Source organism: Metarhizium album, assembly GCF_000804445.1.
Source record: "Metarhizium album ARSEF 1941 chromosome Unknown scaffold_6, whole genome shotgun sequence".
In the NCBI taxonomy this organism is placed as follows: domain Eukaryota; kingdom Fungi; phylum Ascomycota; class Sordariomycetes; order Hypocreales; family Clavicipitaceae; genus Metarhizium; species Metarhizium album.
Window position 1 is genome coordinate 950,092 of NW_024467580.1, and position 26,176 is coordinate 976,267.

Sequence of the window (26,176 nt, forward strand, 5' to 3'; positions counted from 1 at the left end):
GCCGGTGGGGGGGGGGGGGATGGCGGGATGGTGATGACCAACGAAGAGAGCCGAGTCCAAGAATGAGCCGTCTTGCCTCACCGCGAGGGCCAGGCATTTGACGCAAAAGACTTGAACAGATCAAGAACAAGATGTAGAGAGAAGACGAGAAGAGGAGGAAAACCAAAAAGTTCAGATTGAAAAACAAAGATGACGCCAGATGAACCGCCACAAAAGGGAGCTTCCAATTTCTCACTCGTGTCGGTCTTCTGGCCGAGGCCCTCGACTCGCGCACGCCTTGTTCCACTGACCGCCAATGCCGTCAGTTTCAGATCCATTGCTACCGACCAGACGAGTTGGTCCCGACTCGTCTGAAGCGGGCTCCCAAAAAAAAAAAAAAAAAAAAAAAACAGAGATAAGAGAAGCCACTCACACTCACTGCCCAGGATCAGGACGTCGCGCCTTATCGGCCACGCCAGACACGTTACAAGCGGAATTCTCCGCACCATCCGCAGGCGTGAATCAAATCTGCTGTGGCGGCCGCCGGCGCCAACCAAATTTGCCGCGGTCGCCGACGCCAGGGCCGAGACACCGACTTGTCTCGCCCTTTTACGTACTTTGGACGCTGGCCTTGCGTACTCGGCACAGAGACCAGAAGGCAGAAGAGAAGAGAGAGGCCGGGAAAAGTACCACTGCCCGTTGCCCGTTGCCGTCCAAGGAAATTGCAAGAAACAGACTGCTGGCATCTTGTCGTGAAACAGGCAGCCACATGCATCACGCTGCGGTCCGTTGCCTTTTTTCCCCTTGGATTTCTCTTGGAAACCCTCGCCTCTGTAGCGTAGCGTACCGTAGCTGCGCCCGCCTGTAAATTCCCTCAGGAGCCACTGTCCGGGTAAATCTTGTGCGCTTCTCTACATTTATCGATTCCGTCATTATCATTATCATTATCATTATCATCATCATTATTATTGTTTTTTTTTTTTTTAAAAAGACAGCGGGCTTTGCCCTTTCCCAAGGTATCGGAACAGACGGAATTGGCCACTCACATCCAGCGGAAACCTGCGTGCCAAGACTCTGGGGATCGTGGGGCGCAGGTGGGGTCGCTCCTTATCGGCGTGCCATGACGGGTCGAGAGCATGGCGACGCTGGCCAGCCAGTCACGTCAGTCAGGGCAATCGTCACTTGCCTCGTGCGGCGGAGGCAGTATTGTGCTCCTTATGCATTCTGCATCCTGCACGCCACATGTCCCCGGCCGCATGCTGCACTCTGAGCCCTGCGTCTGGGTCCGACTATCCATCAGATTCATATTACTCCGTACATGACATTACATTACATCACATTACACCCTGCTCTGTGGCCGCTCCGTACTTCCCAACATACATGCCGTCCTGGGTCGCGCACGCTCCTTGGCACCCGTTCGGCACTTGACAAGTTGCTTGCTTCCCTCTTGAGGCAATTCGCATCATCTCTGTGCTCCATCCTTTCGAAGCCACGTGAAAAGGGGCTGATTTCGCCTCTCCCCCCCCCCCCCGGACCTCCTCACACGGCACGGCCGGCTCACGTGTGCACGCACATACACCGCTTTTTGATGCAGCCGTCGACGACGACCAGTCAGGTGCTCTCTTGATCTCTCTGCATAGCCACGCCCGTTGTTTCTCCAACTCTCCCAGCGGCCTGGCTGGCGGCCTTGGACCCTGTGCCAACCGGCCGATACCCCTAACGCCTCCATTGCAACCGAAAGCACAAGGAAAGGAAAAAATAAAATAAAAAGAAACCCATGAAACCCGTCTGATGTGGCGCCGTCCGCGCGGCCATTCCAAAATGTCGTTAGCACATGTGGTAGTCGATTTGATACTCATCCCGTCGTCTCTCAACCATCCTGATCTGCATTGCCACAAACCATCCCTCTTCTTTTCTTGCCGAGAATTCGCCCTGAAAGCCCTTTATTCCTCTTCGACCTCCTCATCCCATTGTTCCTTTTCCTTCTTGATGAGATCTCCCATAATTTCAGGTTTGAAGATGGAGCTGTCCGGGTCCTGCTGCCTCGGCACTTTGCCTAGGTTCTCATCATCAAACACTGACCCTATTGTGTCGATCCAGCGCTTTCTTCGTTCCATCAGCGTTTTGGTCTGGTCTCCGATGCCTGGTCGAGCCGTGCCTGCAGCGCCCCCCACAAAATGGCTGCCGCCGCCTGCTCCGCCGGGACGTTTCGTCTTCTTGCTCTTGCCCATCGTGCGCGTCCGCTTCAGATACGCCGCTTGCACTTGAGAGTCGAGATCCTCGAGAATAGTCTGGTACTCCTGATGAGCCATCCGCTCACGAACCAATTCTGTTAACCGTGCCTTGCGAGCCCCGTTGATGAGCATTTGCTCCTTCAGCCGCGATTGTAACAGTCGTAGTCTGCCGGCAACCTCATCGTCGTAATGCCCGTCGTATTCGCTCTCAAACACCTCTTGGGGGAGGAAGCCAATGTGCCTCAACTCCTGCTTGAGCCGCTCGTCAACCTGCGCATACTCGAGTTTAGGATGTGTCGCCTTCTTCCAAGCTTCTGTGGACGACTCTGTCATATATGCCGCTGGCGGGAACGGGTTCGTTTTGTCTTCACCAGCCTGGTCCTCTCCGTTGGCTTCACCGTTCATGGCAACATCGCCATTAGTCACACCATTCATCATTGGCTTATCGTCAGGCCCCTGGGAACGACCCTCGGGTCGTAGCAGTTGCAACAGTCGTGAGGCCAGAGGTCCTATCGACAAGGAATCCGTCTCGCCGATGCTGTCACTCATGTTGTCTATGCTACCTCTGGGCTGATTGGGAGGAAGCTTATCGCGTCCCTGTTGTGGCGAGTCCATGGACAGGGCTCCGTCCTCTTCCGCCCAAACTTCCGTGTAGTGTCTCTTGCCCCGTTTGGGCATGACGAATGGCGTGACGCGATCACCCCGTTCCCGAAGAAACGCCAAGTCTTCTTCCGAAAAGGGTCTAAAGTATGGATCGATGTATGTTGAGAATGTGGAAAAGTTGATCTGACTGCTGGGTTTGGCACTACTAAAGTCATTGTCAGGCGGATCACCGGCAATGAGATTCGCGAGGTCATTTTTGGGATAAACCGCCACCGAGTATATCTCCCTCCTTTCCTCGTCAGACATGCCCTCGTGGACGGGCCGAATTTCGTAGACGGTCGGGTCAGGAAATGTGGACGGGTCTTCGCCAAAGGTTTGTGCCGCAGGAAGTTGCCGTTTCGGTGGTGCACCGTCGTCTTCAGAGCTCGATTCCTCATCGTCCTCATCGTCCTTGTCCTCCTCCTTCGCTTTCTTGTCGACGTCCATCGCAGACGGCGAGCCGGCAGCAGGCGGCGACAGAGACGAGCTCGCCGAGCCTCCTCGAGAGTGTTTACGCTTGGCGTCCTTGAGAGGTGATGATTGGTCTGTGGCTCATGTCTGTTAGCATATGTAGTGACGACAAAGGAGGCAGCGGTGCTTGCTCTATTAAATTGGAAGGCGGTTTTGACGATTGGTAAGTGCATACCGTCTGGTGCTAGAGAGTCGGAGCCCTTCTTTCTCTTGTGTTTGGACCGCCTGCATTCTTGCTCGCCATCAATGCGCATGTCGTTGTTGTCAGGTCTTTTCTTTCGTTCATCCGCGAGATGTCGCATGCCCCGGTCGTAGAAAGTAGATCGCTTTTCCATTATGTTTACTAGGTTTTTCAGTTTCTCTAGCATCACGTCGACGCTCTTGGAGTCGGGTACCGTCGCATTGACGGCGCTTTGGTCAACTAGATCATCATAACTAAGATTCCGAAATAGAATCACCCTCGTGTTAAGGTAGTCTGGGTCGTAGAATTCTTGAGGAGGCAAACTGGCTGGAGGCGCCGGGGCGGGAGTGGAATTGCGACTCTGCTTTGGCACCGCGGCCGTGTTCTTCTTGCCCGAACCGGCCTGACTCGAGCCGGGAGCCATGCTGGAAACTAATCAAAGATGAAGATAGCCTTTTCATGAACGCATTTGATGACACAAGGTACGAGGTGGTTTGGAGACGGACTGGGCTTGTCACACGAATGTCATCAAGGCCACCGTCGCGCCTGCACGCCACACAGCTGGCATTGTGATTGGCGCAAGTGGCAGAGGGGGCTTACAGGCGGCCGATCTGATGAGGTGCGGAGCCGGAAGAAAACCTTTTCCGCATTCTCCAGGAACTTTGGCTCGTCGGTACTGGAAAACTTGAAATATCTTTGTCCTCGAGATATCTTTAACATGGCGCGCAACATACGTCTCTTTGCATCCGTCCTCAGCACCCCGAGACTCACTCCTAAGTTGTGTCACTGGCGGAGCGCGTACGCGAAGGTGCAAATTGCACATGGCAGCCAACTTCTCCCGAGTCCCTGGTATCTCGATTAGAGACGGAGGTGCTGTGCAGTCTCTCCCACGCCGTCACTAGCCAGCATAGGCTCGGAATACGTCGCCGCAGCTTGAAAGTCGAGCCAGGTAAATTGAACCTTGAGTCTGGAAGTCCGGCGCAAATCCTCGCTGTCAAAGTACTCCGCCGTGTCCAGGAGCTTTGAGACATACACAATGGTACAAAATGGGTAAAGTGTTCCATGGCGTTGCTAATAATACGACGTTTCGTGCCGATTGTGACACATACTGCATTTGGCATCACCACGACTAATCTGAGCGTTCGGTACAGTTTGGCGTTGCTTCATCTGCAACACTACGTACTTCATTTTGTCTCTAGTGGAGTCGACGTCGATGTCAGCTACCTGTAATTTTGCCAGATGACGACGAGTCAGATTTCTCCATTGGATGCGCTGGTGGGATCCGTACTACCACGAGGAATATATGAAATGCCATCCACTCTTCAGTAGATGGCAACTCGACTGGTCTAGAGGCATGGCAAGTAGCAGAACTCGAGGATCAAGTACTAGTAGTAGTAGTACCAGTGAATGCGACGCTGAAGTGAAACAGTGACACCATTCATCTCTTGAGTCATTGCATCATAATGACAGCCCCTGCAGCACCGGTACGGAGCACGGCACGGCGCGGACTGCGCCGACTCCCAGGACTTTGAGGCAGCTGGGGAGCCATGGCGTAGAACCACTGGAAAATTTGTGGTGCGAAGCATGGCGCATCAATTTTCGAATACCTACTTATGTAGCAAACGGTAATGGTCCCTCCTTCTGAAGCTAGTGAATCGTCAACAGTGTTATTCTCCATGCCCATTTCAGGTTCAACGAAAACCACTCTGATCTAGTTAGTCGTCATTGGATTAAAGGACGAAGACGGGGAGAGGGTGCTGGAGGCATTATGTCACGTAGCATATAAGGTGACCAGGTCTACCACACAAAAAAGCGTGGCGAGGACCACGCCCATTTTTTTCGTGAGACACATTATAGACAAGTCGACTCTTTTCCATGAACAACCACGGACAAGTATTTGTAGTCGAGGGGGGCACCAGCATCGACGACTTGGCGATATTGCTGCTGTATAAGGGAAGTTTCCAACATGGGCTCCTCACCGTGATGTCGAAACAAGTCAGTAATGTAAGCTGGGGAATTTCTTGTTAGTTCCGTGATGAATCATCAAAAATGAGCTTCTGGTCAGTCGCGGGACCAGCAAGTCATGGGCGGCGTGGATGGGTTGTAGCGAAGCTACTTGCGACGGCGATAATCTGAGCAAAGCAAAGTGCATTCGCGCATGTACTCGGCATGGCCAGTCCTTGGAGACGTGTGCTGTGCTGATTTAGTCGGTCATGTCGCCAGAAGCCGAGGCGTGTCGACCCTTTTGCACGGCGAGTACCATTTATGCGTCATTGTCGAATCCTCCTCAACAGTACGGAGTAACAGTCGCAGGTCACAGACTCGAGGGTGTGTTGATTGCTCCGCGGACCACGTGCATCCTCAGGCACAATCCCATTGGCCCTCAGACATGCTGTCGCAGCCGGGGCAGTGGTGGACTCCAGCCTGGTGCCGGCAAAGCGCACCCAGCTTTCGCCAATCACCTCGCCGTGTTCCTGAGACGGTGAGACCTGCCCTGGGGTCCAATGTCCGTCCATGTCCTGAAATCCAATTGTTCCTGTTTATCAACCGCCTATGCGTCGGTTTCCCAACAGAAATTGGATGGAAACCGACTGGTGAGAACCGCCTGAAAGCGGATACTGTCCGAAGACAAGAAACGAGACGCTGGAGAAACGGGACAGGATGCTCAGTCGAGTCAGCTCAGGCGAGGCCGACCTGTTTCCTGTTTGCATTTTTCAGTTTTCCCGTCTCCGATCGACCACAGCACGAACCTCTGCTTCCGAAGCCAATTGGCCCGCCCGAATGCGCAAGAATCGATCTTCTATCCAGATGTCGAGCTCGTCTCGAGCTCGAGCTCGGCCAGCCTGATCGTCGTTGGGATGCACGTTGCACGACCATGTGCCCCGGCCATTGGCCCACGGGGTGCCTGGCGTGTGCTGGGGCGCCGTCGAAGCCCCGAGCCATGGGCATGGGATGGATGCCTTGACCCATTTCGACCCACGATGACCCCGAGATTTAAAGGTGGCTCAGGTTATTTGGTGGGGACCGGCTGCTGGCCGCTGGAGAGGCGGACCAGACGTGACTGTGACCGGGTAGCACTTGACGGCATGAAATCGCATTGTACAAGCATCCGGCACGGAAGAGGAACCAACACTGGGGACGAACGATGGGGGAAGTCGAGGCCATACATACGACTGCTCATGGGCTGTGACCGGCTTGTCGTCGCTTCCATGGCGGTTCGGAGTTTGGACACTGCCACGAGGCTTGTTTATTTACCCAAGTACGTTCATTAGTTCACGAGTCCCAGTCCTCCTCGCTCCAGCTCATGATTGACGTTTGAGAGGCCGCTCGTCTCAAAAGACGCCATTGTACGCTCCTGTGCACGGCGAACTGAGCGTGAAGCCACTGGCGAGTCACCCTAATCCACACCTTACATCTTGATGCTTCCCTGTGCGACCCTCGATGTCCCTTGACTTGCCTTGTCCTGTCCGTCTGTGGGTTGGAAGTCCCTAGTCCCCTCATCGATTTGTATCCTCAATATCAGTTGGTGTCTGTCCTGCTAGAGGTCAGGTCAGGGTCCCAGGATCATCTGCCCCCTATTCCATTTCACCAAGCCAAGTGACTATATATCACTTCGTCCCCAGCCCCCCTAGTCCGCCATTTCCTTCTCGTCACTTGTATCTCGAGTCACATTTGAGAACGTCTTTGATCTGAACCACTGTCTCTGCGGTTCTCAACGTTCAACAACCTCTGAGCTACTTTCAATTGACTTGGAACCTCATTGTCCTTTGAACAATGAGAGAATACCATGGCTTCTCATGTGAGTTTAAGTCTTCCTGCAGCTCTGCCCTCTCAATTGACAACCTTCTCCCCTTCCATGTGTTTGTTTTTACGTGACAAGCCCGCAAACTGAGGCAACAATCATCGCAGGGTGGTAACCTTATGCCTTTTGGCATTGATCTTCATGTTCAACCCATTTATGCTGGACTAGCAATTGCCGTCCTCGGGGGCGTTGCATTGTCCCGTCTTTCGTCTCGATCCAAGACCGATGACGACGGGGCCCCGGGTCTCGTACACTCTTTTTTTCTCTTCTTCTACTCCTCCTTCATAAAACCTCACCAGGGCGATTCCACGACCAACCAGCAGGACGCCCTGGAGAGCTTCTACAAGAAGCAGGCCGGTGCTTATGACTCCACTCGCAAGGTTCTCCTTCGAGGGCGCGAGGACATGCTGGGCTTGGTTGTTGCCCAGCTCAAGTCAAAGGCTGAACAAGCTACCGCCGCAGGTAAGAATCGGAACAAGCGGATATGGGTTGATGTAGGTGCTATGCTCCCCGAAATCTGCTTCTTACTCAGTGACACTAATCAAAAAATTTGGCTCAGATTGGCGGCGGCACTGGATGGAACATTGAGGCCATGGGACATTTTGTCAATGTTCCCGACTTCTTCACCAGTGTCTACCTCGTCGACCTTTCTCCGTCCTTGTGCGAGGTCGCTCGGAAGAGATTTGACAGACTAGGATGGAAGAATGTCACCGTCGTTTGCGAGGACGCTCGCAAATTTCGCCTTGAACACTACGAGACTGGCATGAGCCCAGCTCAGAATCCCCTTTGTTCTCCTGTTATCAGCTACTTCAGGCAGCAACGTCCCGAACACGGCGGCGCCGATCTCGTTACCATGTCGTACAGTTTGTCCATGATTGTGAGTTCTTGTCCCCATTAAAGAGACACAATCCCGTCTAGTGTCATGTCTTAACACGCTCATCCAGCCCGATTACTACTCCGTCATCGACTCCATCACGTCTTTAATTTCTCCTCATGGCATTTTCGGCGTCGTTGATTTCTACGTTCAGAACAGGGCTGACTTTGCTTTCCGCAACTATACTGGTGGTATCCTTGGCCGCCACGTCAACGCTGTCTCTAGACTGTTCTGGCGTGCCTGGTTTGACTTTGATCGTGTCGGTCTGGAGCCAAGCCGCCGTGACTACCTCGAATACAAGTTCGGCACCGTCCTCAACATCAACGGACGCAACAAAACCCTGGGTTACATTCCATACTACGTTTGGGTCGGCTGTCAGAAGAAACCATTCTCACCTTCGAGTCTGCCTCATGAAATTATTGAGCGGATTGACGCGCTGGCGACGGAATCTCCCTATCTTTACCCTGTCAACCAGGGCGATGCTCTGACGCGAGCGATTGAGAGGTCTGCCCCAGAAATCCGCTCCAAGGCCTTCATCACCGCCGTCCAGAATTTGTCCGCCAATCTGCCTCTTCCGTCATTCTTTTACCAGAACCACCACTGGCGTATCTACTACGACGATCAGTTGCAGAAGCACACTCAGTTCAAGGACGAGTACATTTATGCCTTCACGTGGGAAGATGCTCGTGTCGACGAACGCATTCTGAAGCTCGGTCCGGAAGACAAAGTTTTGGCAATCAGCTCTGCTGGTGACAACATTCTGTCGTATCTTGCCCAGAGTCCGGCTCGTGTCCACGCTGTTGATCTGAACCCGACCCAGAATCATCTTCTGGAACTGAAGGCTGCTTCGTACACTGCTCTCTCCTATGACGACTTCTGGATGATTTTCGGCGAGGGCAAGCATCCTGGGTTTCGTGACATTCTTGTCAACAAGTTGTCTCCTCACTTGTCTGCTCGAGCATTCCAGTTCTGGCTCAACAATACCCATGTCTTCCAGGATCAGAGCGGTTACGGCCTGTATGATACGGGTGGTTCTCGCCATGGAATCCGGGCCATGCGCTGGGTCTCCCGTCTCTTTGGTCTCCGGAGCACTGTGAAGAAGCTCCTCCAGGCAAAGACACTGAATGAACAGCGTGAAATTTGGCACCAGAAGATTCGACCTGCTTTGCTATCCAAGCTTGTGTGCAATCTTGTAGTTGCCCAAGAAAGCTTCCTCTGGACCGCCCTCGGCGTACCTAAGAATCAGCTCGCCATGATTGAGAAGGACCACGCCGAGTCCGACCTTGTCAAGGGTGACAAGCCTGCCGCAAAGAAGACCCGGTCTCACGCTATTTGGCACTACATGGTGAATACTCTCGATCCGGTCGCGGAGGAGACACACCTCGCCAAGGACAACCCGTACTACTACGTTTGCCTCGCTGGCCATTTTTCTCGCGACTGCCATCCGCACTACCTCGCTCCTCAAGTTCACGCCAAGCTTTCCAAGCCCGGCGCGCTGGACAGTCTTCGCATCCATACTGACGAGCTTGAGGAAGTCATTGCCCGTATCAGTCCTGGAACCCTTACAGTCGCCGTTGTCATGGACAGCATGGACTGGTTCGACCCTGGCTCCGCTGCCGCCGCTGCTCAAATCACGAAGCTGAACCGCGCCCTCAAGATGGGTGGCCGTGTCATGCTGCGTACTTCTGCTTTGACCCCTTGGTACATCCAGGTCTTTGAAGCCCATGGCTTCATGGCCAAGCGTCATGGTGGGAGAGTTGACGGTGCCTGTATCGACCGTGTCAATATGTATGCCAGCTGCTGGATTTGCACCAAGGTTGAGAACCTGCCACCACCAACTCCCGAAATGGACCGCATCGGCGGTCAGGAAATGCCCAGTTTGACTATTTGATTGTAGATACAACACCTGCAAGTCCCAAGTATTCGAAGAGACCCGGGTATTGTCCAACACTGTACCCTAGAAAGAAGAAAAAAACCATCCTAGCAGCCAGCTGAGCACGAGGCAAATAGCCGCACAATTCGGCAACGACGATAGAGAAAACGCAGCTCATACGGTGCGAAATGAAGTTGAGAGCTAGCGAGAGACAATTGGAAATAAAGACAGTAAGCTAGCGTTAGTTGAATATGAATAATGGCCACCTTTAAATGCACACAACATTCTATCTTGGACATGACTGTGCGCACGGTTGAACTTGTGGTCACCCTTTCCAACGTTACTGTCTGCGAAGTACAAGGTCAAATCTGGCACCGGAGAGCTCTTGGGGTGATTTTCTTCCTCTTGTTCTCAGGGCGCAACTCTGTGAGAGGTCAGTAGCCCAGTAGCACCTCCCGGGTGATCAGAGTCATGACGGTGCCACGGAGGTGCGAGCGACACGCGCACAATCCAGCTACTTCTCGAAAAGGAGAACAAGTTTCCGTTTCAACATCATCTATGCATACACGCGCGGAGACTCCCACGTCCCGTCCCAGGCGCACATTCCAAGATGGAAAAAGGGCCCAACGCTCCTTCTTGCCCTGTCTCTTTACACTTCCTACCCTGGTGCCTCTCCGGACCATAAATTATCCCCGAATTATGCTTTCCACACCCGCTTGATAGCCTCGGTGACACCGACGTCGTTCGTCTCGAACTCGTACAGACCGACACCGACGACGACGGTGGCGGCATTCAGCCCCCACCAGAACAGCTTGCGCAGACCGGGGTATCGCCTCTTGGGGATGTAGTCGATGACCACGGACTGGAAGCCAATGTGGGAGTGGATGAGGACGGCAGAGCAGAGAATCGCGTCCATGGTGGGGTTGAGCGAGCCCGAGGCAAAGGGGGCAATGGTGAGAGGCACCAGGCCGGCGGCGAGGAGGCGCTCAAACGTCCAGTGGTAGGAGCCATGGGCGGCAGAGGGCGGAGGAATGGGAGCAGGGTCGTTGACTATGAGACGCCGTTAGCTGGCGCTTGCGATTGGAATCACGGCGTGACGCGAGGTCGGGGGTCTGCGCGCGCGAAGGGGGGGGGGACACCGTACCTCCGCCCCCAATATGCTCTGTACATATGTCAGTGATGGGTCAATGGAGAGGCGAGAGAGGGAGCGGTACGCACGGGGTCCGGGCGGCAGGATGGCAGATCTGTTGCTCGAGATGTGGAAAGCCGCTGCTCTCATGGGCATGGCGCTTCTGACGGCGATTCTTGGGCGAGCCGCCAGCGCGGAGTGCCGCAGCAGCGAGGGGCGCACGATCGAGGCCATGGTCGTGATTGTTCGAGCCGGGCAGACCGCGAGTGGTGATGGTAGGTTTGACGCGGAATGGCGGAGTTTCGAAAGGCGCAGGCTGATGGTATTCGAACGGGGAGCTAGAAAGAAGCCGGGGCTTGGATGGAGGTTTGGGTTGGTTTGCCGAGGGAGTCGAAATACCAGGCTGCTGATTGGCTGGGCGAATCCCGACCGGCTTCATACAGCCGAATTGTCGGCGGCGCAATAACGTGCCTCCGCTGGACGGAGCTGATTGGGCCGGCATGTGGATTTTAGCTTTCGGGGCGCTTGTCTGACGGGAATGGACCAAAAAAAAAAAAAGTGACGAGCGCAGTGGTTGTCCTTTCGGTATTGGAATTTTACATTGCAACAGCACGTTGACTGTTTTCTTGACGCGCTCCCGGGGGGTCTCTTGGGCGCTGCCACTCGTTCTGGCTAGACTGGTCGGCATTCTGGACTTCGCAATGGTGCCGCGACTTCAAGCTTCAAGATGTTTGACCAGGTCTGGTGGTGCATCACGAGGCCTGATGTCGTTGTCGTGGTCAGCATGCGCGCCGCAGCAGACTAGGGGCGTCTCGACTTCGTTCCTGAACAAGGTTTCCGAGGGCGAGCAGCGGTGGGAGGAAAGAGCGCGGCAGATTCAAAAAGGGGAGCTGCCTCATGTTTGGGACGTCCTTGACGAGAGAGGATACATCAAGGATGTGGCTGGGTATGACGCCTTGTCCAGTGAGCATTGTCGTTTTGTTCGCCTTGCTAACTGCGAACGCAACAGCGTCCCGGACAAAATCAAAGAGATCATGCGCGTCAAAAGAATAGGCGCCTACGTCGGTGTCGACCCGACCGCCGACTCACTACACCTCGGGCATCTCCTCCCATTCATGCCTCTCTTCTGGCTCTGGTTCCACGGATACCCGGCCGTAACGCTCCTCGGCGGTGCCACGGCTCGAATTGGCGATCCCACCGGCCGGTTACAAAGTCGCGAGAACCTGACCAACTCGGAGATTTCGAAAAACGTCACCAAAATACACTACCAGCTCACGAGACTGTGGACAAACGCCGTGACGCTACGAGACAAGTACGGCTACAGAAAAGACTGGGCTGCAAAGCGCCACCTGTTGAACAACAACATGTGGCTCCAGGGCCTGTCAGTCTACGACTTCACGAAGCGGCTTGCGCGAAACACCCGAATCGGCCCTATGCTCTCCCGCGACACAGTGAAGCGCAAGTTGACCGAGGGCGATGGCATGTCCCTCGGAGAGTTCCTGTATCCGCTAATGCAGGGCTGGGACTTTTGGCACATGTACAACAAGCTGGGGATTCAGTTGCAGATCGGCGGCTCGGACCAGTACGGAAATATCGTGGCGGGTATCGATGCTCTGAAGATCATTCGCGACAGCGAAGAGGCGCCACATGCCAAGATGCCCACGGAGTGGCAGCACGAACCCCTGGGCTTCACCGTGCCTCTTCTTCTCGACTCGGCCGGCGCCAAGCTTGGCAAGAGCGCGGGCAACGCTGTGTGGTTGGACGAGTTCAAGACGCCGCCTTTTGAGCTCTACGGATATTTCATGCGCCGGCCAGATGACGAGGTGGAGAGGTTGTTGAAGCTGTTTACGTTTATGCCCATGACGAACATACAGGAAATCATGACGCAGCACTGGGCCGACCCGTCCAAGAGGGTCGCCCAGCATGCTCTCGCTTTTGAGGTTCTTTCCCTGGTTTATGGTTCTCAAAGGGCCCTGCAGGAAGCCCAGCAGCACAAGTTTAGGTTCGGCGGAGAGCTCCCACACGTCATCAACGAGCCCTCCCAGGACAGCGGCATCGTCACGGCCAACAACGCACCCCGAAGCGACATTCAGCTCCCCCAGTCCATAATGAAGCTTTCCCCGGCCAAGCTTCTTTTCGCAACCGGACTGGCTTCTAGCAACAGCGAGGGTCAGCGCCTCGTTACTCAGCAAGGCGCCTATGTGGCTGCCCAGCCAGGCCAGACTCGAGGCCTCGTGCCAGGAAACTTGTCTTGGACACCGATAAAGATGTGGTTCCCCGAAGAAACGGCCAAATACCTCATCGATGACAAGATTTTGATCCTCCGCAAAGGGAAGCACAACGTGCGCATCGTCGAACTAGTCTCCGACGAAGATTGGGAAGCCAGCGGAAAGATATACCCCGGACAGCCGTACACCGGCATGGTGCGCCGCATGGCAGAACAGTTGGAGAAAGAGGTTGAGACGGCTGGACAAAAGTTGAAGCCGAGCAAGATGAAGAAATTGCTTCGGGAGAAGGTGCGTGAGCAGCAGGCGCTCAGGGTAGCCAACAATCCTGACATTGAGCTGCCAAGCAAGGAGGAGATACGGCGGAGGAAATACATCCATAGCCGAGGGCGCCAGAACAAGTCCCAGTGGTAGATGAACTTGGGCAAGCGGCGGGGCGGGCGTGCGTATCGTGGATGCAGGACTCCGCCTGTAAGACTTTCATAACATTTTGTACAATTAGCCTGTAGCATGTCCCTGAAAGGAACACGGGGTTCCAATCTCATCTATACAGCACCGTAAGATCGCCCTTTGGAACAGGTAATGTCTTCAACTTATCCACGATCTCATCATTCGTCAGATTCTGCTCAGTAATGATTTGGTCAAAATGATGGCTGCCGTCGGTATACTTTTGCAACGGATCCCCTCCAGGTACAGGTCGACTCTCGCCCGACGCCAGCGCAGCGAGATACTGCTTTGAAAGGACATACTTGTGCACCCGGTACAAGCACCCCTTTATAATACCAAACTGCACGAACCGCCGGACATCAACGTAGTTTAACACATCAAAGCCAGCTTCTTGGCTACTCATGATCCACTCCTTTACGCTCTTACTAGGCGCAAAGGTGGACATGAGTTTGATAAGGTGGTAGTTGCTGACCCTGCCGCGCCCGTGGGAGACGTAGCCTGCGCACTCGTCCACAATTCCGTCTTCATTGCGGACGAAATCGTGGATGCCGGGCCGCGGGGCGTAGCAGGAGCTGAAGAAGAATATGTCGATGAGAAGAATGGTGTCGTAGTAGAGGAGGTGGCGGAGAGCTGATTTGGCGAGATCCAATGAGACGGAAGCGGCGTGTGCGATGCGACGCACATCCGTGACGCCGTCGATTTTGGCAACCACTTTTTGGAGAGTGAGGTCCCATGTTGGGTCGACGATTTCTGAGAACTTGACTTTGGCGACGGGGACGTGCCAGCCCTTGACGGTGGTCGGCGTGTGGTGATGAGGGAAGAGCTTCAAGTTGATGGTGTTTGCTTCGTCTGTACGACTCTGTTTGTAAGCAAAGAAAAGAAACAGAAAAAGAAAACGCGAGACATGTGATGAGGAGGAGTTGGGGATGGCGGGCTATGCTTACCGACCGGGATCATGCATTCGCCGTAATTGTTCAAGTCCTCCTTGACAATCTCCAACAAACTCTCAATAGGTCTTCTTGTCTCAAGATCTTTGAGCCCATCTCCCTCGCCCAGGCTGAGATACTCATTCTGCTTCTCCATCTCAGAGAAAGTGGCGGCGAGGTATCTCACAACGCCCTCATAAGGCGTCTGGTCGACGTCGGCGTCGATGAGGATGCCAAAGTTGAAAATGAACTCGTTGCGGAGGTACTTGGCGTGGGCGATGACAACGGGATAGCCGAGCACGGTGTACTTGCCATCCGGGGAGTTGATGGTCACGTAGCGGTTGCAAAAGGCCTGTCGAGGGATGATGTACTCGTGGAGGACGTCGAAGTCGATGAGGGGTTGGCGTGTGATGAGGCTCGTCTCAGAGGGGGTGATGCATCCTGGAGGAGATTGGGCTACAATTTTGGGACCTACGGATGGGAGAGTGAGTTGGTTGCGGAAAAGATTTTAATTTTATTTAAAAAAAATTTTTTTTTTTTTGGTATTTAGGGATATACGGTGTAGAGGCTTACCTTCCTGGGGAAAGAATCTTGCATAAAAAATGCCTTGAATCATGGTGGTGGTGGTGGTGGCTGCGATGGCATGAGATGAGAGTCGAGATGATGATGTGATCAAGGGGAGGAGGTGGAGGGGGGGGGACAACGAGATGGACTCACGCTGCAGGGGAACAAGGCATGTAAAAATTCATACTTGGGGTGGCCAGTAGATTGGACGCTGGAAAAAGAGCGGTTTGATATAGCGGGTTTGTGTTGTGGTGATTGCAGGTGTGGTGTTGCGAGACACTGATTCTAGCAATGAATGCGTGTGGGGCTCCGGCGCAGCTCTATTGTGCATGGCAGTTGGTTGGTCATTGCCAGCATACCGAGTACGTACTTTGAAGTTTGCAGTACTTACGGAGTACCTCTACTCGGTTCTCTGCACATCAGGTTGGTGTGCGTGGCGAGCGAGAAGGCAGGTGCGAGGTACTTCCAGATTTTTAGTAGTACCGTACTTGGCCAGCACACACATCATTTTCAACCTTCGAGGCAAGTGCTACGTAGCAGGGAAGGTACTCGGTGCGCAGATATCCGCCGCACCTTCCAACTCGCCGCAGTCTAGTCTGTCAATGCTGGGCAACATACTCGGTACAGTGTGACGGCATTTCTCCTCGTTGGCTTTGTCCTTTTCTTAGCCCAGATTCGGACCCGGCCACATTGTTCCGCCGACACCTCCAGACCCACGTCACGTTGAGCTGTCGAAGGCCGTGGGCCTTGGTCGAACATTTCCAGTCCGAACGCCGCCAACTGGTCTTGTGGTCCTTGGAAGACAGGCGCGTGGCCCACAGTGCTCCGTGCGGACTACCGACTGCGGACTGCGGATTACTACGGAGTGCTCCACGACTACGTACCAGGTGGCAGGGCCCAATCTGAAGCCTTTGGTCATGGGCCCACACCAGATAATCGCTGTTGCCCATTATTTCCTCATCCTGAACCGCAAAGCCCACGGCCGCAGCCCGCAGCCCTCAGATCCTGGACTGGTTTGTTCTTCTGTCCTCTATCAACTCACATTCCCCTAGCACCACCTCGGTCGGTTGAAGCCATTTGTCCGCCTCACCCTGTATCTATACTCGAACCCAGCGTCCGGACCGTCTGGAGAGCAAAGACCATCGCTTACCCTTCTTGGCCGGCTTCTCCAGTCCCAGTCGCAACCGTTTGCCTCCCCGCCAGGCGTCAAGCGTCCAACGCCAAACCTCAGCTGGTCGGGCAACGCTTCCCCATCGCCCACACAGCCGCAGACCAAATCAAGATCACTCGACGCTTCCGACCGCCTCGAGAAACAAGCAGTCGTCATGGCCGACAATGTCGAGACAAGTGGCGATAAGCAAGTCACCTTCAAGGTGAAGACGTCTTCTGACAGAAATCACACCATCACCATGGCCGAGTCAGCTACCGTGCTGGAGCTCAAGACCAAACTCGCTGGTGGCGAGTTCGAAGACATCCCTGTCCAGAGGCAACGCCTCATCTACTCTGGTCGCGTCATGAAGAACGATGATACCCTTGGATCCTACAGCATCAAGCAGAACAACACCATCCACATGGTCAAGAGCGCAGCCAGCAATCCGACCCAGCAGACCTCGACATCTGGTCCTACCCCGAGAGCCGTTCCAGACAATATTTCCGCTGGAACCAGCCCCAACGACCCCCTCGCCAACCTGACCGGCGCCCGTTATGCTGGCCATCAGATCAACTTTCCAGGCATGGACATGTTCGGCCCGGATGGCGGTGTACGCACTCCCTATCCAAGGCAACGAGTCCTCTGCCACCAATCATGCGCTAACTGATATTTCTAGATGGGTCCTCCTATGGACGAGGAGCGTATCCAACGCATGATGTCAGACCCCAACGTTCAGCAGTCCATGAACGAGGCCTTGAACAATCCCGACTTTGTCAACATGCTCATCGAGTCGAACCCGATGCTCCGAAACATGCCCAATGCGAGAGAAATAATCACCTCCCCGTTTATGCGACAGATGATGAGCAGCCCGCAGATGATGAACCAAGCCATGCGTATGCAACGAAGTATGCGCGGGGGGTACTCAGCCTTCCCTGCCCCCGGCGCCACTGATACCACGCCAGATGCTGCTGCCGGCGGCAATCGATCTGCTGGACAGGCGAGGAGCCCGATGCCAAATCCCATACTGCAAACTTTCATGATGCCCGGAACGATGGGCGGTGCTGGTGGCGCCGGTGGCACCGGCGGCAACAGCGCTTTGAACTTTGCCCAAATGCTCCAAAGCCTAAATGCCATGAGCCCCAGCCCGGCTGCCCAAGCCCCAACGACCAGCCCTCCTACCGCCGGAGCCACCCAAGGGACCACGCCAAGCTCAGAGTCCCGAGAGGGCCAGGGTGCTCCCCCAGACACTGGAGCGGCAGCTGGTGCTTCTCTGAACAATCAGACCCAAAGCGCTGCCAACCCCTTTGCTGCTTTGTTCTCCCCAGCGGCCAATCCGGACAACCTTTGGGGTGCGAACGCCGACGTGATCCAACAAATGATGCAGATGTTTGGAGGCGCAGGCGCAGGCAGTCCAGCCTCACCTCCTGATAATCGACCCCCGGAGGAGCGATATGCCGATCAGCTGCGCCAGCTGAACGATATGGGCTTCTGCGACTTTGACCGAAATGTTGCGGCTCTGCGGAGGAGCGGAGGCAGTGTGCAGGGCGCCGTCGAGCACTTGCTGAGCGCTACGGACTGATAGGCACGGTGAAGGAATTCAGAATGCAGGGTTTTATTTTCTAATCACGGAGTGTGGTACAGGGACAAATGCATGGTGATGACGACGACATTGCGTGCATTGGAGAGACGAAGCGGTATCAGTGTATAAGATTATTTTTCCACTTCGAGGATCAGATGGTGTATCTCAGGATTGATAGGAAGTACCTCAGCATGACAATACTATCACAATAATGCAACGGGAAAAGCAAAGGAGATGTACAGGCTGCATGACAGTAATGGCTAGGCCAGCGACCAGCGTAGTAGTTGTCACTCCGGCCCAGTGGCATGAATCAACCGACTCGAATGACATGCAAGCATGCAAGCAGACGCTACGGCTTGGCATCAACAAATCAAATACGGGGGATGTCTGATACTCGTGGTGCTCTACTGCCACTGGCCCTGGTTGAATGTGCACATCCCATTACCAGAATACCCTGCTCGCTCTGCCCCCGGTGGCTCCAACCTTGCACACGGCACCGCGATGATGCCGAGTGACATCATCGGGCGCAGATGTCGTCACGAACCCGGCACGGGGCGGCTGGGCATTCCAGAAATACTCTTTTCTTTCTTCTACAAAGACATTTAATCAGGCTCTCGAGACGGGCGACAAAGTCCAAGCAGCATCCTCGCTTGTCGCCTCTCTCGCACCAGGCGCCGGCAACCAAACTCCCAGCCGAGGCACAGGACTCATCCCAGTGCCCACTTCAGTGCTCATCACCGGGCTACATACCTAGCAGGCGCTGGCTTGACATACAAGCGCTACGAAATTTTTCCGCGAGGGACGCGCCACCAGCCGCGAACGATGGCAAGCGTGGCCAGGGCCATGCGAGGACTGATACCCCGACGACAGTGCGCCCAGGCGGCCCGGGGGCTCGCCTCGCGCGAGCGAAGGATGACGGGCGGCGGCGGCGTCGGGGCCAAGGGCCGCGTCGCGGGCGGAGAGGCGCTCGGGTCGACGGCGGCGGGGGCGCCGCGGAAACCAAAGGTGTTTAGTTTCAGCGTGCCCGGGGCGCCGGGGCAGGAGGAGGCGCTGAGCGAGGCGCAGAGGAGGGAGGTGGACGAGCATAACCGGGAGTTTGAGAGGACGCATGGCGGCGAGGGGGAGCGGCCCGAGAGAAAGGTGGATGAGAGATTCTGGAACGGCAAAGGGACGGAGAAGAAGAAGGGCGAGCAAGGAAAGGAGTGAGGTCTTGAGTCTTGACTGACTGCGGGGGCGTGTAGGTGCTTGCAGAGCGGTGCTGTTGACGGCGCCGCGAGGACGGTGCGCGTGCACACCTGGGGTGTTGACAATGTACGGTCATGTTTTTTGATTTGTTCTATTTTCGTCTTTTGGCTACCCTGGTTTGCTCATTACACATTAGGTGGTTTGACATGACTTCTTGGACGTGTGGTTGCGACGGCTTGTCCTTGTGCCTGGGGAAATTCTAAGCTGCCTGGTACCTTGTGGCCGAGAAAAATTGCCCCATGTTGGTCCCTGACGAGGGTCATGCCAAGGCGCATGTACATATTGCCCGCCTCATTACCGGCTTGGTGCCCAGCGGAAAGAAGAGCAAGCAGCACGTATACGTGGTGCTGCGATGTGACTTCGATCCTGTGCCCGTCCATGGAGAATGGCCGGAACAACGGCCGGCTGCGGTTCCTTGCATGGGCCAGCCACATCGCCGACGTGAAGCCAGTGCAACGGTCAAGAAGCATACACGGGGCCTCCTCGTCCACTGCAGTCCACGGCCACGGTTGTGTACAGCTTGTCGAGGCCAGTCATGAGAAGAAAAGCTGCATCCCGCACAGGCGAGCAACACAAGACCCAACTTTGTCCATGGCACACGTCGACTCGTCTCTTGTTCCTTGCGGCGCGAGGCTCAACCTCACGGTCGTCCCAAATTATTGGAGCCAGCAATGGCGCCGATGGCGCCCCGAACATAATCAACCAGCGCCTTCACCATGCCCTGCGGCTTGGGCTTGCCGTCGGCGCCGCGCAATGGCTCGGTGCCCATGGTAGGCAGTACGTTGTCGCTGGCAGACAAGCTGACGAAGAGCGCAAACGGGACCAGCCACACACAGAGGCCAAAGTAGGAGGCGATCATGGAGAAGCTTGGCAGGTCGGCCTGGTCGTAGTATGAGGATCGCTGGTACGCGCGCGTCTGGGCGTTGGAGAAGTATCGGAACCAGACGTAATGATGGACGAGGACCAAGACTTATCAACCGGGTCATTAGCTTCGCAAAGGGTAGGGGCAGACGCATCGCAGGGGTTTCCACATACCGCATGACAGCAGGAACAAAGGGTCAGACAGCTTCACAAACGGGAACCTTCGCATGTTGCCCAGGTAGACGACGTGAACGAAAACCCCGAGCACAGTCGCGCCAAAGGGGAATCCGTCCACCAGCCACAGGGCGAGCTGGACGCCGATGATGGTGTAGATGAGACGAGTGAGCAGGCGCTTGGCCATGACGGTGTGCTCTTCCACGAGCTCGGACAGGTAGTAGAGGCCGGATGCGATGGCGAGCGTCAGAAAGCAGAAGCCTCCAATGGCGCCTGCGTAGCCGATCAATGGAAGAATCCACATGGTTGCTTGTGGTTCTGGAAGACGATGAAGGCCAGGGGACGAGAGAGGCGGGAGGATAAAATGTATTATCGCCACGGCGGTCAAGGTGCGAGAGGAGCAAATGCTTTGGCGATGGACGGATGCATCGACGGTGGCATCCGATGAGCCAGGACCAGGATTCCGTGTTCCTTGGGCAGGAGCCAGGACACGTTCAGGGGCCACCCGCGCCTTCTGTTTCCAGCTTTCCGGAGCGGGGACACTGCATTCAGCGTGAACAATACCCAGCGAGTGCTTCCTTGAGCGTGCTTCCGCTTCCGAGCGTCGCAAAAATCCCACGGCGGGGGAAAGAAGTGGGAATCATGCGGGCTTAAATTGTCGACGGGGAAAAATAACCAAACAAAGAAATGTCCCAGCATGAGACGCCGTCATCTCCCGTCATCTCCGGTCATGCCTAGAGTGGTGCTATTCAACCTCATGTGCAGCCACGCAAGCCAAACGTGGCTAGTGCCAGTCTCGAGTCGTGCCCCGCACTGCCACCACCGCGCTTTATCGATAGCGCCGTAGTCCACCAAAACACTAAATAATATCGTCTTCCGCACACAAATCTGGCGCTTCGCTCTCATCACGACCACGCTCACAAAGCATAGCCAAACGCCAAACTCCCGCCCGTCATGTCCCGCCCCGAGGACACCCTGTATGCAACCCCCCCGGGGCTCCGCCTCCGCCTCCTTGGAGATTGTCAAAGACTAACATGGCGTTCCCCCAGCGCAGCCGACGTGCACTACGATGACGTCGAAGCCCGCAAATACACCACCAGCTCGCGGATCCAAAACATCCAGGCCTCCATGACCCGCCGGGCCCTCCAGCTCCTGGACCTCAAGTCGCCCTCGCTCATCCTCGACGTCGGCTGCGGCAGCGGTCTCTCGGGCGAGATCCTGTCCGCCACGGACCCCCGAGACGGCGGCCCCCACGCCTGGATCGGCATGGACGTCTCGCCCTCCATGCTGGACATCGCCCTGCAGCGCGACGTCCAGGGCGACCTGCTGCTCGCCGACATAGGCCAGGGCGTGCCGTTCCGCGCGGGCACATTCGACGCCGCCGTCAGCATCTCGGCCATCCAGTGGCTCTGCAGCGCCGAGAGCAGCGACGTCTCCCCCGCCGGCAGGCTGGCGCGCTTCTTCAACGGCCTCTACGCCTCCCTCAGGAGGGGCGGCCGCGCCGTCTGCCAGTTCTACCCCAAGAACGACCTCCAGAGGAACATGATCACCCAGGCCGCCGTCAAGGCCGGCTTCGGCGCCGGCATCCTCGAGGACGACCCCGGCACCAAGAACGTCAAGCTGTACCTCGTCCTCACGGTGGGCAGCGCCGCCGCCGCCGCCGCCGCAGGAGGCGCACCCGGCGACATCACCGGCGTCGTGGCCGGCCTGGACGACGTCGACATCGTGGACGCGCGGACCAAGCTCAGGGCCAGAAGGACCGCCGCGCCCTTGAAAAAGGGCACCAAGGCCTGGATCGTCAGGAAAAAGGAGCAGCTCGAAAGGAAGGGCAAGGTCGTCAAGGCTTCCTCCAAGTACACGGGACGAAAGCGCCGTCCTGCTTTTTAGACCTTTGTCAAGTCTGGGGTTTGGCAAACGACTTGCGTACGCGAGAGGCGGGAAATGGAATCCCAGCGGGTGGATGGGTCGTTTGGCATTTGGTACTGCGGGCATTGGGCATGGCGTTTCTGGGGACGACACGAGCAATCATCACATGGTCATGACGTCTAGTCACTGTACATAAGACATAAACAGTAGATACCCTTTTATGTTGAAACATTTATTTTCTCACGCTCTGCTCTTTAATTTTCGGTTTCGTCTGTTTCCCAACTCGGCTCGGGTGGTTGTCATCGGTGTCACTGGCTCCCCGACCAGAGCGCCATAAACTGTCAAGACCATGGCTACAGCTTCGCTCGATTCGTGAACCGCAGCAGTCCATCTAAAGTTTCATGTCTCTGCTTAATCTAGGCTACCTCATCTTTACTGAATTATTACCTCCGTTTCCCCTCTCGAGCCGTGCTATTCGGGCTTCATGGTGGGGAAGGCGAGAACCTCACGGATGCTGTAGTTGTCGGTCAAGAACATCATCATGCGGTCGATGCCCATACCCCAGCCGCCAGTGGGCGGCAGAGCGTGCTCGAGAGCCTGGCAGAAGGTTTCATCGGCCATCTGAGCCTCGTCGTCGCCCTGAGACTTCTGACGGGCCTGCTCCTCAAACCGGAGTCGCTGTTCGGCAGCAACGTTCAGCTCGGTGTAGGCGTTGACAATCTCCTTGGTGGAGACAAAGACCTCGAACCGCTCGCAGAGACCAGGCGTGGTGCGGGAGTCCTTGGCAAGGGGGGACATCATCTTGGGGTGGCCGATGATGAAGGTGGGGTTGACGGCCTGGGACTCGAGATACTCGCCGACGAGGGCGTCGAGCATACGGGCGTTGGTCAGAGGCGGGCTGCACTCGACGCCGGTCTTGGCCAGGACCTTCTTGAAGAATTGGTTGGCCTCTTGGGTGTGAAGAGCGTCGGCGGGAGGGAACTTCTCGCCCACGGCCTCCTCGAGCGCGGGAATCATTTCAATTCTTCGCCAGGGACCCTCCCAGTTGATGTTGAGCTCCTCGCCCTTGATGGTGTGGTAGACGGTCTTGTACGAGCCGTGAATGTGCTTGACCAGACCGCTAACCAGCTCCTCCGTCATGGTCATTAGGTCGTACACGTCAGCGTACGCCATGTAAAATTCAAGCGTGGTGAATTCTACACAACAGAAATGATTAGTCCGTGTGGTGTTTGGAGCCAATCAACTTACACCAGCTGCAAGGAGAACAAGGAATAAAGAACGAACCAGGGTTGTGGGTGAGATCCATGCTCTCGTTTCTAAACTGTCGTCCCATCTCGTAAACACGGTTAAGACCACCGACGACAAGCATCTTGAGGTACAGCTCGGGGGCAACACGCAGGAACATGTCCATGTTCAGGTCATTGTGATGGGTGATGAAAGGCCTGGCGGTAGCACCCCCAGCAATAGGGTTGAGCATGGGGGTCTGCACGGAGACGAAGTCGCGTTCGTCGAACCAGCGGCGGATGTATGAGTCGACCTTGGCACGGGTGATGAAGATTTGTCTTGACTTTTCGTTCATCATGAGATCCAGGTATCGCTGGCGGAAACGAGTCTCGGGGTTCTTGAAACCATAATGATCGTCGGGAATCTAGGTCGTGTGAGCGAGCAGGTCCAAGGTCGTGGCGGCAGGTCGACATGGGAAGGGAGAAATCATACCTGATGCAAGCAAGGAGACAGAAGAGTAACCTCCACGGCAGCAATTGATAGTTCGCCGGAATAATCACCCGCGCCCTGCTTGGTCTTGGGGTTTGTTCGGGTAGGAAAGCCACGAATGCCGATAATGTCACCTCGTCGGAGGTTCACGTGCTGATCGTCGAAGCTGGGGGCCTTGTCGTCGAGGTTGTCGGCCTGGGCGAGGACCTGAAGTCTGGTGCCGTCGGAGCGGATGTCGTAGAAGTAAAGCTTGGAACCAGCCGAGCGGCGGACGTAGATTCTTCCAGCCAGCTGGATCATCCTGGACTTGTCGGTCTCGCCATTCTTGAGGTGCTTGAAGTCATCTTCGAACTTGCGGATATCATAATCGACGTGGTACTGCATCAATCAGACCCAAGGTCCTCGCTGGTTGTGGGCTGGCTGCTGTGTGGCAGACGCAGTCGTGGGGGTTACCTACCTTGTGAGGGTAAGCCTTGCCCTGAGCATGAAGCTCGTTGACTGTTCGCGACCTAATCTCAAAGTACTAGAAGGGGTGACGGATGCAATGTCAGTCGACGGGACGTTTCGTCTCGTGGGCGCCGCGGCTGCGGTGCGAGGGCTTGAACGGATACGCGCGCACCTGGTTGGGAGTTAATTCCTTCTCAGCAGCCTCGGCGCTCTTGTTGCCGACCGCCTGGGGCTTGGGATTGGCAGCAGCCTTCTCCTTCTTGGCCGCCTCCTTTTCACGCAGCTTCTGACGCTTCTTGAGCTCGGTCTTGGAGATCATCTCGCCCGTGACTCCGTCGAGGTGAAGCTTGGCGACAGCGGCGGCGGCGTCCGCGACGGCGGGCTCGCCCGAGGCAGCCGAATTGTCAGGCATGGCGCAATTGGCGATTCGAGGGGGATCGACGGGACGGGACGTGTGCAATGGGTGCCAACGTGTGCTGCGGATGCAAGTTGTCGCTGTTCCGCGGGTTTTTGCCGCTTCGCAAGACGAGTCACGTTTGGGAGCGACAAACGGAGGGGCAGAAAAACACAGTCATGCCACGCACCCCGCCATACAAAAAAAGTTCAGAGTGCACAGGCTAACTGCCGACCTGGCCCGATTGGCCGGTTTCGCCGCCAGCCAGTCAGGGGCAATGCCATTGGTCCATTGCACCATTGGACTGTTGTGTCCAGTCTGTCTGGGGGCCCCTGAACCTTGGATGTGGCTTCCAGCTTCATCAACGCTCGCGTGCCATTGCCATGCAAAAACCACCCGACATCTCGCCACAGTTCGACTCATCCAAAAGCCGGCTCCTGCTTCGCGCCCTCACAGCTGCCCAGATACCCAACCCGATCCTTGGTATAAAACTCAACCCCAATCCTATTGCCCAGGCTCGCGGCCCCGCCGTCCAGCGAGCCCGCCTTGACGCACGCCATGTCGGGCATCACCTCGAGCTCGGTGTAGAGGCTCGATCCGCAGTTCCCGCAGAAGAAGCGCTTGTTGACCTTGCCCGAGTCGCCTCTTGCGTCCCAAGTCTTGGGCGTGCCTAGAACTCGTCAGCCACGACATGGCAAGTCGTCGCTCGCACCCCACGCCACGTACCCTTGGTGACCTGGAACGACCTCCGCGGCACAACAGCATTCGACGTGAACGCACCGCCAGTCCACTGCCACCGTCAGCATCTTTCCATTGTACGCCGACGCCCTCCCCGAGACCCCATGCCGTCAAACAAGACCGCGCCCGGGACTACGTACCTTCTGGCAGTCGGTGCAGTGGCACAACGCCGTCACCGCCGGCTCCCCCTCAAACTGGAATTCGATCTCCCGACACGCACAGCTGCCCTTTGTCGTCGTCATTTTCAGTTGCCGCAGGGTACGGGCCCTGTTGCAGATAAGTCGTCTCGTCCAAAAGCGGGACGCCCCAGATCTCGACATTTATCGCGATTCGATTCGCTCTGCCGCCTGTCGAGAGAGAAAGGTGTGCCCCGGGACCAGCGGACCGGCAGCACGTCTATTTATACTCGCGAGTCGCCGCTCGATGGAACGTGTCGCTGCGTGCAAACCAAGTGAATGCGGGGTTGTCAGCCAGACACGCTTGTGTGCCCTTTTAGTGGAAACCTTAGCACGGCCCGGTGACGGTTGGCCGAAATTCCCATCTGTTATCACTGTCTGTATTGTTTTTCCGCTGCGGCGGCAGATACGGCGCTCGACTGAACCCTGAGCATCCCGCTCCGCTTACCCGCCTCGCCTCGCCACTCCTCTTCTTGCTCGATCGAG

General features: G+C 55.9%; 11 protein-coding genes across 11 annotated transcripts; 5 read left to right on the plus strand and 6 right to left on the minus strand.

Annotated features, from left to right (window-relative positions):
- Positions 1-1,922: 1,922 nt before the first annotated feature.
- On the minus strand, positions 1,923-3,931 carry MAM_03381 (Histone acetyltransferases subunit 3; the record flags this gene model as incomplete). The annotated part of the gene is made up of 2 exons (XM_040822180.1): positions 1,923-3,400; positions 3,502-3,931. The coding sequence occupies 2 exons, from the start codon at positions 3,929-3,931 to the stop codon at positions 1,923-1,925; spliced, it is 1,908 nt and encodes a 635-aa protein (XP_040679985.1).
- Positions 3,932-7,428: 3,497 nt separating this feature from the next.
- MAM_03382 (uncharacterized protein) lies at positions 7,429-10,074 on the plus strand (the record flags this gene model as incomplete). The annotated part of the gene is made up of 3 exons (XM_040822181.1): positions 7,429-7,803; positions 7,869-8,186; positions 8,254-10,074. The coding sequence occupies 3 exons, from the start codon at positions 7,429-7,431 to the stop codon at positions 10,072-10,074; spliced, it is 2,514 nt and encodes an 837-aa protein (XP_040679986.1).
- Positions 10,075-10,753: 679 nt separating this feature from the next.
- Positions 10,754-11,419, minus strand: MAM_03383 (succinate dehydrogenase cytochrome b small subunit; the record flags this gene model as incomplete). Its single annotated transcript, XM_040822182.1, has 3 exons — positions 10,754-11,106; positions 11,201-11,218; positions 11,275-11,419. 3 exons carry the CDS (start codon positions 11,417-11,419, stop codon positions 10,754-10,756), a joined length of 516 nt encoding a protein of 171 aa, XP_040679987.1.
- A 467-nt stretch (positions 11,420-11,886) lies between these two features.
- Positions 11,887-13,824, plus strand: MAM_03384 (Tyrosyl-tRNA synthetase; the record flags this gene model as incomplete). Its single annotated transcript, XM_040822183.1, has 2 exons — positions 11,887-12,131; positions 12,195-13,824. The coding sequence occupies 2 exons, from the start codon at positions 11,887-11,889 to the stop codon at positions 13,822-13,824; spliced, it is 1,875 nt and encodes a 624-aa protein (XP_040679988.1).
- Positions 13,825-13,951: 127 nt separating this feature from the next.
- MAM_03385 (Nitrogen permease regulator 2) lies at positions 13,952-15,399 on the minus strand (the record flags this gene model as incomplete). The annotated part of the gene is made up of 3 exons (XM_040822184.1): positions 13,952-14,706; positions 14,802-15,254; positions 15,357-15,399. The coding sequence occupies 3 exons, from the start codon at positions 15,397-15,399 to the stop codon at positions 13,952-13,954; spliced, it is 1,251 nt and encodes a 416-aa protein (XP_040679989.1).
- An 865-nt stretch (positions 15,400-16,264) lies between these two features.
- Positions 16,265-18,076, plus strand: MAM_03386 (deubiquitination-protection protein dph1; the record flags this gene model as incomplete). Its single annotated transcript, XM_040822185.1, has 3 exons — positions 16,265-16,360; positions 16,400-17,107; positions 17,174-18,076. The coding sequence occupies 3 exons, from the start codon at positions 16,265-16,267 to the stop codon at positions 18,074-18,076; spliced, it is 1,707 nt and encodes a 568-aa protein (XP_040679990.1).
- An 822-nt stretch (positions 18,077-18,898) lies between these two features.
- On the plus strand, positions 18,899-19,282 carry MAM_03387 (uncharacterized protein; the record flags this gene model as incomplete). Its single annotated transcript, XM_040822186.1, has 1 exon — positions 18,899-19,282. One exon carries the CDS (start codon positions 18,899-18,901, stop codon positions 19,280-19,282), a length of 384 nt encoding a protein of 127 aa, XP_040679991.1.
- Positions 19,283-19,961: 679 nt separating this feature from the next.
- Positions 19,962-20,660, minus strand: MAM_03388 (DUF396 domain protein; the record flags this gene model as incomplete). Its single annotated transcript, XM_040822187.1, has 2 exons — positions 19,962-20,290; positions 20,357-20,660. 2 exons carry the CDS (start codon positions 20,658-20,660, stop codon positions 19,962-19,964), a joined length of 633 nt encoding a protein of 210 aa, XP_040679992.1.
- Positions 20,661-21,310: 650 nt separating this feature from the next.
- On the plus strand, positions 21,311-22,243 carry MAM_03389 (putative protein family, methyltransferase, Williams-Beuren syndrome; the record flags this gene model as incomplete). The annotated part of the gene is made up of 2 exons (XM_040822188.1): positions 21,311-21,333; positions 21,406-22,243. The coding sequence occupies 2 exons, from the start codon at positions 21,311-21,313 to the stop codon at positions 22,241-22,243; spliced, it is 861 nt and encodes a 286-aa protein (XP_040679993.1).
- Positions 22,244-22,693: 450 nt separating this feature from the next.
- Positions 22,694-24,794, minus strand: MAM_03390 (lysyl-tRNA synthetase; the record flags this gene model as incomplete). The annotated part of the gene is made up of 5 exons (XM_040822189.1): positions 22,694-23,418; positions 23,507-23,870; positions 23,939-24,313; positions 24,393-24,458; positions 24,555-24,794. The coding sequence occupies 5 exons, from the start codon at positions 24,792-24,794 to the stop codon at positions 22,694-22,696; spliced, it is 1,770 nt and encodes a 589-aa protein (XP_040679994.1).
- A 401-nt stretch (positions 24,795-25,195) lies between these two features.
- On the minus strand, positions 25,196-25,756 carry MAM_03391 (DUF636 domain-containing protein; the record flags this gene model as incomplete). The annotated part of the gene is made up of 3 exons (XM_040822190.1): positions 25,196-25,446; positions 25,503-25,566; positions 25,655-25,756. The coding sequence occupies 3 exons, from the start codon at positions 25,754-25,756 to the stop codon at positions 25,196-25,198; spliced, it is 417 nt and encodes a 138-aa protein (XP_040679995.1).
- Positions 25,757-26,176: the final 420 nt, after the last annotated feature.